Consider the following 12,154-nt stretch of genomic DNA (forward strand, 5'->3'; position numbering starts at 1 on the left):
TAGTTGTCCTTGCAAAAGCAACATACTTTTTTGTTACAACCACATGACATGATGAGAGTAAAAGATTTCACTGGAATTGCCCACAAAATATGATGATGATAGGCCTATTGCCATGAAGGCAGGGGCTCATTGTCATCTCAGAGACTACCACAGTTCTTCACACCATTCTGGAACAAGTGATGTATCTATTAAAAAGATTATGAGAATGAATCTCTACAACTCTACATAGTGTTGCAGCTATGGAGGAGCTTTTTTGCAAATTTGTGTTTTTTTAATTCAAGAGAAGCACTCATTGAACATAAGTTCATAAGTGAAAAAAAAAAAACAACTAAGAAAAGTAATATCAACGACAAATGTCCTGATTTTGAACAGATCCACATAAATGCAATCTTCCTTCGAAAGCATCTTTGTCTTCATGATATAAATTTTAAATAAACCTTCTTGGTGATTTTTGGCAGATATGACCATATTTTCAATTGGTACAAAATAAAAGCTCTTATGAGACATTTTCTTCCAATACCTGGCCAATCCATGAGTTTAATAATCCAAAGTAGATTTCCATTTAATAGGGTATCGTAGTTCAGCAATGCATGGCACTAAAGAACCAATTAAAAATGTCTGTGTAATTCCTTGACCTACTGAAATAAAGGGATGAGTAAACATAGCCCTTCATTACTCAAAGAGATTTGTGCCACTCTATGGTCACACTTCCAATAGAAATCTTGTCATTAACCTGGACAGTAGGATGGTATGAAACAGCTGAGAGTTGAGAGACCTGTTTTTCCTTTAGTTTTTTGTGCTCTTACAAAACTTCTTGCTGTAAACTCAACAAGATTTGAACTTTTGAATCACTGGAAAAATCAATCCAGTTTGCTCTCCTTGAGCAAAATAATAATAATAATAATAAAATGTTAAACTACTGTACATGCATCGACAGAATGGCACAGACATCAAACATCCATGTCATAATTTAAAAAAAATAAATCTTAAACAAAATCAAGAGAAGTCAATTAAAAAAGAAAAAGAAAAACAATCAAAGAAAACAAAAGATTCCAGTAAAAATGTTTATTACGTCAACGTTTTAAATTACATGGCTCACATTCACATACACCTACCATCTCATGTACTTAAAGTAGTACGCTGCACCCATTTCAGAATGTACTAAATTTAATTGCATGCCAAACATTGAATATTGAACTAAAAACAACTTTTCACACTGGTGAAAGCAAACTTTTCAGCAATTCATGGGAGTAATTTCATTTACTAATTTAGTAGTAATAATAATGACTATGATATATACGAAGATGTGCATTCGCCATACTCGGGACTTGTTAACCATTCCCCAAAACTTTCATCATTCTGACACAATCACTCTGTACATCACCACATATCACAAAACCCTTGTGTCAAGCAGACATCTAAGGTCAGCAATTAACTGATGTTGAATGTCTGAAGCAACTGCAGACAATTGCCATCTTGGTTGAACATGGTTACGCTGGAATTTACTTAAGTCAACTGACAACACACCAAAAATTCATGGCTCATCGAGTCCAGTGATCCACTGCTTCATCAACTGAGCAGCTTAACCTTAACAACTTCCGAAAAATTGCAGGAAAAATGCAAATGAAGAATGCAAACGAAACCAAAGTCAACTTTTCAACAAAAAACTAATTGCCCTTACAGTTGCACATAGGGGGTGGCGTGTGCAGTTTTATACATCCAGTCTTCCATAGCTGAAAGTAGAGGCAGAGAGTATCCTATCAATTTGGTGAGATGGCAGAAAAGAAACCCAAAGAATCAATGGTCAACTTTCTAAACTACAACTGTTGGTAATGTCTATTTGGCCTTGCTGTTCACCATGGGTGGTGATGAATGGAAGTATATACATCCGCTTTTCCACAGCTGGGAATAGAATTAAAAACAAGTGTTAGTGGCATGAAACAAAATAACAATAAATAATATACAACTAAATGTAACCAATTAAACACTTTCATAAAGAGTCCATATTTCCACTTTCCCTTATTTTGTTCCTATTTTTTTGGAGAACAGGGGTATGATTCCACAACTAACATTCTAGGACAATCATTGCTTTGTGTGGCTTTAAACTTTTACTGTCATTTTGCACTCAAAATTCCTTATTCCTCATGAGGGAATATCCCACACCAAGAAAAAAAGAATTTGGAGCATGTGTGTGTTTCATTGGGGCATGCCCCAATTGCCCCCCTGTACTTTCCCATAATTTGATGCTTTGCAAAATCAAGGTTAAGAATTTCTTGAAAACTTTTATGGAGTTGCATAAAATCTTGTTACAACCCAGTCTCACTATTGCCCAAATCAAGGAATTTCATAAAACATAATCGAACCAAAAGGAAAGAAAGCTTTGGCAAGAGCTTGGAACATCTTTCAACGAAGCACCGTTTGTGACTCTAAACTGTAGGTGGTTCATTCCTCAACCAGTCTCATGGTCATGTATACAAAGCCATAAATTTACACTCAATTAAACCCTTCACCAGCCCCTGACCTAAACCTAAAATCTTTCCCCATACTGACACACTGATACATATTCACCATCATCACTAAACAATTTATCACTAACATGTGAGACCCCAAATACAAAAAAATCATCAAGGTCACTGTCCATCTGATTCTAATACTTAATACTTCAAACAAAGTTTTGGGGGTTTGGGACAGAACATGACAGCCTCTGACACACATCAGCCATTTTTTAAACACTAACACCCATGTTGTAACTCAAATGGTGCTCTTGTTGGAACAATGAGAGATACAACAACGTAATTATGGCCATTCGGCCCAAGGAAAAAGCAAGACAGACAGACATAAATCACAGTGGGAAAGAAAATAGGTAGGACCTGCCAGTGGTGTCCTCCAACCACTAACGCAAATGGAGGAAAGACCACAGTACTCTCATGTTCATCGGAAAAACATATAGCGCAGTCTATCTCCGTTTTATACCGCCTACCTTGTGACGAGCATGGAGTTGGCGGTCAAAAAGATATTCATGTCCTGTTAAATATACATGTAGCACCAAACAGCCCAACGTCAAAGGAACTTGTTTACCAATCATTAGATGAAGTAATGAGTTACCTCCCTTCAATATACCAAAGCCTGCATGTTATTAGGCTGATACAGTAGTTTCCGCCTCAAATCCCGGTGCTCGGGAGCTAGGAAAATGCGGGATCTTAGGCGCATCGGGAACTTACATGAATGGCCCGTCGGAAAGAATCCATAGCAACTCATGGTCATCCCCAAAAATCTGTACAATGATCTTCCCTTACTTTAAAATGAACTGACGTAATACGTGACTCCTGGGCACTAAAAGTTCTTTTCAGAAGTCAATTTTTCCTTTTTAGTTTGGGGGGGTTAAAAAAAAATTGTGTTAAGTGGGAACCTGCAGGCTTCAAACAATCTCCTCCACTCCCCCACCTAAAATTTATTGTTTTCCATCTCTAATTGAGTTCCCCGCCCATGTCATGAAGCACCATAAATCGCTGTGCTGCTGTGACCAAACTGACTAATTTAAAAAAAAAAAAAATGCAAGGCGGGTTCACTGCCAACAGATGACCACATTACGCAAAGGGGATCGGACAGTTTACGAGTATGGGCGCCAGCCTGTCAAGTAAGTTCGAGAGCGAAACTGAAAGACGAAAGGCAACGTAGAGAAAACGTAAGCGTCCAAGAGTTCACAGTTTGATAGAATGCAGTCTGATGCTTGCTTGTAGGCCCTCCTCACCTATTGTGTGATGTAAGATCAGGCGATCAGGGAAAGCAAAGCACCGACGAGTTCCCACCTTGGTGCGATCCCGTCTAGGGCAAACATTGTAACCATTTATATCGAGATTTACAACAGAGATGTGATCGCATTCACGGGAGTGAATGATCACTGATGCGACATTTTCGCTACTTGCTGAGAGCGCCCAGGTTTTTTATTGTTTTTTTTTCCCTTAAATAAAGAAAAAATAACTATATTATGACCTGGAAAGCGAGATCTTAGCCGAACGTAGCTCCTTCAGAGCCGGATCTGAAAGATGATTTTATATATATACTAAAAATTCTGTTTTTCAAAAAACAGCGGGATCTTAGGCCAACCGTAACTGGAGGGACCTTAGGTGGAGACTACTATATTTGGCGACGTCAGACATATATTGCCGGTGGGTCGAGGTGGCAAGGTTCCTTTACATTTTCTCCAGGCAACTTGAAAATTTAATTCCATTTTTTGAAAAATATTGACCAAGGCCTAAAAATAACTGCATTGTCATAATCAGCGCATCAATTTTAGATGTTCACGCGGGGAGCGAAATTTGATGCTGAATTACAAAGTTATGTTTTATTTTAATTATACAGTTTTCTACATTACACATTGTATTGTGTTTGCTTGTGACACACTACATCACTATAATGTGACTTATAGATCTATTCATATTGCCCGAAATCTAAAAGACAAGGGGAGGAAGTGGATGGGCGAAGACGGAGCAAAAATGGGTTTAAAAAAAAAGCGTTAGATATAGGCCAAGCTCGGCGAGAGTGAAAGAATCTCAAGTAACCACCGAGTGCATGTGCCGTACGCCATGTGTAGCCAAGTGTATCCGGTGTACTTCTGGCGGCCAGTTCGTTGGCAGTACAACAGGGTAAATTTACAGTTGTTTAACAAAGACCGTACGACTGAGACAGTTAGCAGATGGCTGTGTAAAGAGGCAAATACAATGTTCATATCGGAAATTCTTTTCATACATTTGCAAAACCTGGCGATACACAAGGCTGGAGGTGCAATGAGGTCCAACTGTACTTTTGTTTGCTGGGAGAAGTCAAAAGTCAATTTAAGTGTTTAAATACTTGTCCCCATGGAATCTGCTACCCCCAAAACACACACAGAAATTAATAAACTAGCCTTTACTCTCCATGTATGAAAATATATATCTTGCAAAGACCTAATTTGCAACTTGCTTGAATTAGTAAGGGCTTTTAACTTCCCTTTTCTTTAACTGTGAATGCTCTGCAAAGGAAGCCCTCTGCCAGAGCATGAACTGTGCTGACAGACTTGGCCCAACACCTATCCAAAGGGACAACTTTCCCAGAGCACAAATGAAACGAATTACACTCAGAAACTTTAAAAAATACCCTTGTTATCCGCTGACCATGGGTGCACTATCACAATCACAACAAGACTTTGCCCTAATGAAATGTGAGAATCAAACCTCTAGGTAACCATTTCCATTGAAAAGGCGCTTAAAAAAGATCTCTGTAATTATAATCTTAACCTGGGTGGGAATACACTAGGCTGAAAAATGATGGTGCTTACCACAGTGAATGTTCCAATCAGAGACACCAGACCAGTGGCCAAAAAGAGGTTCCACGTGGAGTTCCTCTTGTTGTAGTTCTCCTGCCAGGATCCCTCGGGCACAGGCATGAAGTTCATGTGGTTTCTTTGTTCCTCACACACTTGTCTCTGTGGCTTCCAGTGGGCTGGGACACCATGGCCTCCCATGGCTCTCACATGCTGAAGACCTGGGAGAAGGAAGAATATGGATATTGGTATATAGACTAATTATAACAATGTTGTGACTTACATATCTGCAAAGAGCAAAGGCCTACCTCAGAGAGACACACCTTCACCTGCTGGGGGGCTACATGAATCTCACCTATTTATGAAAAAAGTCCGTCTAAAAGAAAATCATTGGCATCATTATATAGTTGCAAAAGCCTAAACATCTATTAAAAAGGGCTGTAAAGTAAAATCCCCAGGGCATCATGTATTCTTCTCTCCACAAGTCTTCACCTGCATGTCAAAACAGCTTAACTTCCCATCAGCTGCCTGACAGTTTGCACACATATCAGATTTCCTTTTCTGAGCTTCTCATTGTACTTTCTAAGACGCCATAACTTTCACATCCATAATTCGGGTCAAAACTGATATATAATGAACAATTTTATTTTATTTGGCAAGTGTTTTACAGCGCTCGCAACTGCATAGAGGTCACGACTGCGCCGGACACTTAAACATTTTCAGTTAGTGGGAAATTTTGCATTTTCCCCCGGGTAGTGACCGAAGCCTACTCTTAAATCTATTTTAGACCACCAAGGGATCTTTAACGTGCGCATCTTGCATACACAGGACCTTCGATATTTGTTGCACTTATCCGAGAAGGCAAGGTGTAGATCTTTCCTACCACTACTATCAAAAGATCAGGTTTGTGGCTGAAATACAGCGGTAAGAAAGAGCCAAAGAGTCAGAGTAGCGGTAGAAATGTTGCAGAGTCAGAAGCTCTGAGGAGGGGGCAAAGGAGGTGAAGGGGTGGGGGCAGAAAGTGGAGAAAAAAGCAAACGACAGAACATTGCTACACAGCGGGGAAAGGAGGTGAAAAGAGACAATTTTAGACAAGAAAATGTTTTCATCGCTACCCTAATTCAAAGCCTAGGACCTTTGAATGAGAGGCGAACACCTTAACCTATCAGTTGGGGAGTGGCAAACAGTACAAGAGCTATCCATGATTTTGTTTTCCATGTTCATCTTAATTCTGTGTCCCACTATAATAATCTACGGGTCCTCACAATTATAGATCTAGATCTAGCCTAGTTTTAAGAACATTAATAAGGCTCACCTCACACTCACACCGGGATGGGGGTAAGAATAGCGGGTCATGAGCTATTCTCACTAGGCGTGAGAATATAGGTGTGGCCAAAAATAAATCCCTAGGGAAGTGTCTACGTTCTCCAACGAATAAAAAAAGTAACAATATTAAGCCTGTAGGGCCCTATTTCAACTTCCGGATAAAAGGCTAGGCTAATTTTCAATTTTTCTTTTTCAATTTGGTTTACATTATGTTGTGTCGATAGATCTACATCAAATAGGTCCGCCAGTCCACTCATTATGATTGAATTGAGTCATTTTACGCACTAGATAGACATGTCGTAGACCTGGCATTGATATGACTGACTTGACCTTGACCCACGTGATTTAATTTCATGACAGTGATGTCACACCACACACCAAATCGGCAATGTTTTTCCACACATGTGAAATTGGTATCATTTATCTCACGTTGTATCACATAGGCCTACCTTGGCTTTGTGGTGGGAATACGAAATTGCATGTAAACTGCAAGCTATCTTCTAAAAATACTATTAATTACAGACAGCCTAATCTTCAGTGACTTATTCAAAGATTTAGGGGGGGGGGGGGGGGGGGGGTGCGCATCAGAGTGCACCTTCCTTGGGTGAAAAGTGTAGGCCTACAACATATTATTATGAGGGTGTGTGTGTGTGTGTGTGTGTGTGTGTGTGTGTGTGTGTGTGTGGTGTCATCTCGGTGGAATGATAGAAGGTGTTGGTTGCTTGTTAGTGGTTTAACGTCGCTGTAAAGGCAAGATGCGGTACTGTAGACAGCTTTACTTTCGCGAGCATTTTAATTTCGCGAAAGTAAACTTAATAAAGCTTGTGAAAATAAAGTGTACGAACTGTGGAAGCAGTAATGTCGACCCGTTTCCATGTTAGATAGAGCGAGCAAGCTATTTTTAGGTTCTCTACTAACAGAGAACGTAGACAACTTGTATTATACTTTCTCTAACGTTAGAGAGCGTAGACACTACCTTATTAAAGTATTAGGCTGCGGTTATTGGTACAATAGTGTGCACAACTCTAACTAGTTATTAGTACAATTGTACCAATAACCAGACAGTTATTCGTACAAGCAAATTTTGGAGGTTGTTGATAAAATAAAAATAACTAGTCATCCAGTTGGTTTACCCCTGGGTTGAGTATCAATATTATTTAACTCTAACCAGGCCTAAACAGAAAAGTAGAGAGAGAGAGAGAGAGAGAGAGAGAGAGAGAGAGAGAGAGAGAGAGAGAGAGAGAGAGAGAGAGAGAGAGAGAGAGAGAGAGAGAGAGAGAGAGAGAGAGAGAGAGAGAGAGAGACAGAGACAGAGAGAGAAAGGGGGGGGGGGGGGAGAGAACAGAGGGAAGTGCTAGCAAATATCACATGCCCAAGTTTACAGGAGGGAAAGAGAGAGCCCCCTAGAGCTAAAAAAAATGAGACTACACCTTCCTGGAGCGTTTCACGTGACCTCTTATCGAGTTCTATGCCAAGTTGTAGTGCGGGTTTCTGGATCGTGTGTGTGTGTGTGCACGCGCTGTGAAGACTGAAAAAAATTGAGTTTTCTCTGCATGTGCAAAATGAATAATTTTAAGCCAAAAGTAGACTCAAATTTTGTGATTATTATGTGCAGCGCCTTTTAACCTGAGGAGGTCGCAATGCTTATTATAATGCTAGATGTGTATGATGACATGGAAGTGGATGAGTCTTCAGATGGAGAGAATGTGGAGGAAGAGCAGTCTTGTTGTGGATGTAAGAATAAGTATCAGTATACATGAAAGATGGTTGCAGTGTGATGAATGTCATGGATGGTGGCATGTGGACTGTGTGAAAGTTGGAAAGATCAGAGGAATGAGTGATGATGAAGAGTAGGAAAGAGTGAAATTTAGTTGTGAAAATTGCTGTTTGATTTGTTCCACTAAGTATTTGCTCCCCATAAATTAAACTAATTTAGATTCTAGAATTAAAGTTGCCTTGCTTTTCTTCTAAAGTGACTTGTCTTCTTGTGTGGTCATTTAATGCACAAATGTTACCAGGTTTCTCTTCTGTTGGCTTTCAACTTGTAAATTAGGATGCACGCACAGAGAAGACATGCACGCACAGTAAAGAGAACACCCAAGGTTGGAAAAACTGTTGGGCAGACAGCGTTTTAAGAAATGTGGCAACTATGAGAAAGAGCATTTTATAGGTCAATATTTTCTTGAATGGAATAGCTAAAACGGAGAGCTAAAAACGAAAACTTCCGTTGCTAGAAATGGCGGAAAATAGGTCCAAAGATCGAGAAGTGCACGCGAACGGGAGACACCACTCTAGATCTAGACGTGTTTTTTTTTTTTTTAATGGGGGGACACCATCATTATCATAAAGGCAGCTGGCATCAAATCGGTAGAGGAGCTAATAAGACTGAACACGCAGGCCTGTGGGCCGGAGTGTCTACATACACGGAAACCAGTAACCAGGCACGTAGTCTCAGTGTCACGTAAACGGTAACCGGGCAGTTCAGAACTCCAAGTTTAGTCGCTTAGACAGATTACGGCCACCTCTCTTCTCACCCCGGGTGGGCGTTCACCTTTATAGCCTAGGCCAACCACTGAACCACAGAATTCTACACTGTGATAACAGAATTATAGAATTCTGTGCTGTGAACAAACGTTCTAGATCTATTACTACTGTTAGTGTTAGCCTAAAAGCGTGAAATTTTGTCTGTGGGCAGTGGAGAGAGAGAAAGAGAGAGAGGAGTAGCGCGAGAACTTCCGGGCAAAACAAAATGGCGACCCGCGTAGTTCGGCTCGATTCGGAAAGTTAAACAGCCGTAGCATCTTTGTTGACAACCAAATTAATTTAATTTTGTTTTTTAACTTTGTTTTGGTCAATTTGATCGTCTACACCGATAGACAGTATTCAGAAAGAGACAGAGAGAGAGAGAGAGAGAGAGGGGAGGAGTAGATCTTGCGAGAACTTCCGGGCAAAACAAAATGGCGACCCGCGTAGTTCCGCTCGATTCGAAAAGTGAAATAGCCATAGCATCTTTGAAGACGATCAAATTAGCTTACTTAAATTTTGTGCTATAACGTATTTTTTTCTTGGCTTTTATCAATTTGATCATCCACACCGATAGACAGTATTCCAAAAGGCCACCTGTATTCTCACCCCGGGTGAGAATAGTGCAGGCTAGTCTTTTGGCTATTCTCACCCGGTGCGCGTTCACCGCTATAGCCTAGATCTAGGCCAACAAATTTTGCGTTCACCCTAAACCACAGAATTCTACACTGTGATAACAGAAAAATTGTAGAATTCTGTGCCGTGAACAAACGTTCCATTACTACTGTTAGCCTACTAAAAGTGTACAATTTTGTCTGTGGGCAGTGGAGAGAGAGAGAGAGAGAGAGAGAAGAGTAGCGCGAGAACTTCCGGGCAAAACAAAATGGCGACTCGCGTAGTTCTGCTCGATTCGAAAAGTTAAATAGCCGTAGCATCTTTGTAGACGACCAAATTAATTTACTTTTGTGTGTTTTAACACCATTTTTTAACTTTGTTTTAGTCAATTTTATCGTCCACACCGATAGACAGTATTCAGAAAGAGATAGAGAGAGAGAAGAGGGGAGGAGTAGAACTTGCGAGAACTACCGGGCAAAACAAAATGGCGACCCCCGTAGTTCGGCTAGATTCGAAAAGTGAAATAGCCATAGCATCTTTGTAGTCGATAAAATTAGCTTAAACTTTTGTGCTATAACGTATTCTTTTCTTTGCCTTTATCCATTTGATCATCCACATCGATAGAAAGTATTCCGAAATTAGGAAAAGGAAGTGGCTGTTCTCACCCGGGGTGAGAATAGAAATACGATCCACCTCTCACCCGGTGTGAAACAAGACCTGTTTTTCCTCATTCTGGAATACTGTCTATCGGTGTGGATGATCAAATTGATAAAAGCCAAGAAAAAATTACGTTATAGCATAAAAGTAAGCTAATTTGATCGTCTTCAAAGATGCTATGGCTATTTCACTGTTCGAATCGAGCCGAACTACGCGGGTCGCCATTTTCTTTTGCCCGGAAGTGGGTGGTTGGCGGGTGCTCTGGTGTGGTTTGCTTCTTCTTTCCTATCAAACGTCTATCGTCCTGATCTCTCCTCCTTCTATTTTGTGTTTGTTCCTCTCTTGTAACACCTCTAATCTTCGGCACTTCTATGACCTTATTGTGTTGCAAGTGCCGTAAAACTCTTTACTAAAACTAAAAACTTGCCCGGAAGTTCTTGCAAGATCTACTCCCCCCCCCCCCTCTCTCTCTCTCTCTCTCTGAATACTGTCTATCGGTGTGGACGATCAAACTGACCAAAACAAAGTTAAAAAATGATTTTAAACAAGAAAACTAAATTAATTTGGTTGTCTGCAAAGATGCTAAGGCTATTTAACTTTCCGAATCGAGCCGAACTACGCGGGTCGCCATTTTGTTTTGCCCAGAAGTTCTCGTGCTACTCCTCTCTCTCTCCACTGCCCACAGACAAAATTTCACGCTTTTAGGCTAACACTAACAGTAGTAATAGATCTAGAAACGTTTGTTCACAGAACAAAATTCTATAATTCTGTTATCACAGTGTAGAATTCTGTGTTTCAGGGTGGACGCTTCACTGGTTTGCCTAGGCTATACGGTAAACGCCCACCGGGTGAGAATAGCCAAAAGACTCGCCTGCGCTATTCTCACCCGGGGAATAGAGGTGGCCTTAGAAAAAACAGGTCTTGTTTCACACTGTGATACAGAATTATAGAATTCTGTGCTGAGAACAAATGTTCTAGATCTATTACTACTGTTAGTGTTAGCCTAACAGCGTGCAATTTTGTCTGTGGGCAGTGGAGAGAGAGAAAGAGAGAGAGGAGTAGTGCGAGAACTTCCGGGCAAAACAGGTCTTGTTTCACAACGGGTGAGAATGAGAATAGCCTACGGTTGCAAGTCTCACCCGGGGTGAGAGGTCGATCGTATTTCTATTCTCACCCCGGGTGAGAATAGCCACTTCCATTCCAAAATGAGGAAAAACAGGTCTTGTTTCACACCGGGTGAGAATAGCCTACGCTGGCAAGTCTCACCCGGGGTGAGAGGTAAGAGGTAGATCGTAATTTTATTCTCACCCCGGCCCCGGGTGAGAATAGCCACTTCCTTAGATTACAACCAGAAGTCGGCCTCCTAATCGTTGGTAGGGTCAAAACATTGTACAGGAGAGCCCAAAAATAAGAGAACGAGCCTCTGAGACAGAGCAGACCAAAAAAAAGTGTTGAGAAATTGTCGTCGATTCAAAATCCAGTGAGTGACCTGAGTGAATGAGTGAGTGTATTTGAGTTTTTAAAAGAGGAGAGGTGGGTGAGTGAATGTAGCAATGACCACGAAAATCCTTTTTTTGCCAGAAAATGTTTGCAAATAGGTGCATTTTGTAGCTTTATCTTCACTGAGCACAGAACTTTTTGAATTTATAAAAGGCCGGCACTATTTCTCCGAACGTTCGGGAAAATAAAGCTGGGCACTATTTCTCCGAACACTCTGAAATCACACCCTTT

At 40.7% G+C, this 12,154-nt stretch overlaps 1 protein-coding gene across 1 annotated transcript in view; it reads right to left on the reverse strand.

The window, feature by feature from the left end:
• Window positions 1-1,050: 1,050 nt before the first annotated feature.
• Window positions 1,051-12,154, reverse strand: part of LOC101847669 — a 15,166-nt gene continuing 4,062 nt past the window's right edge. The window contains exons 2-3 of the mRNA XM_005102219.2: window positions 5,318-5,523; window positions 1,051-1,902 (exon numbers count right to left, since the gene is read on the reverse strand). Coding sequence (XP_005102276.1) covers window positions 1,837-1,902; window positions 5,318-5,523 — 272 coding nt within the window. The 3' untranslated portion in view covers window positions 1,051-1,836. The remainder of the gene's footprint in view (window positions 1,903-5,317; window positions 5,524-12,154) is intronic.

Source organism: Aplysia californica, unplaced genomic scaffold, assembly GCF_000002075.1.
Source record: "Aplysia californica isolate F4 #8 unplaced genomic scaffold, AplCal3.0 scaffold00317, whole genome shotgun sequence".
In the NCBI taxonomy this organism is placed as follows: domain Eukaryota; kingdom Metazoa; phylum Mollusca; class Gastropoda; order Aplysiida; family Aplysiidae; genus Aplysia; species Aplysia californica.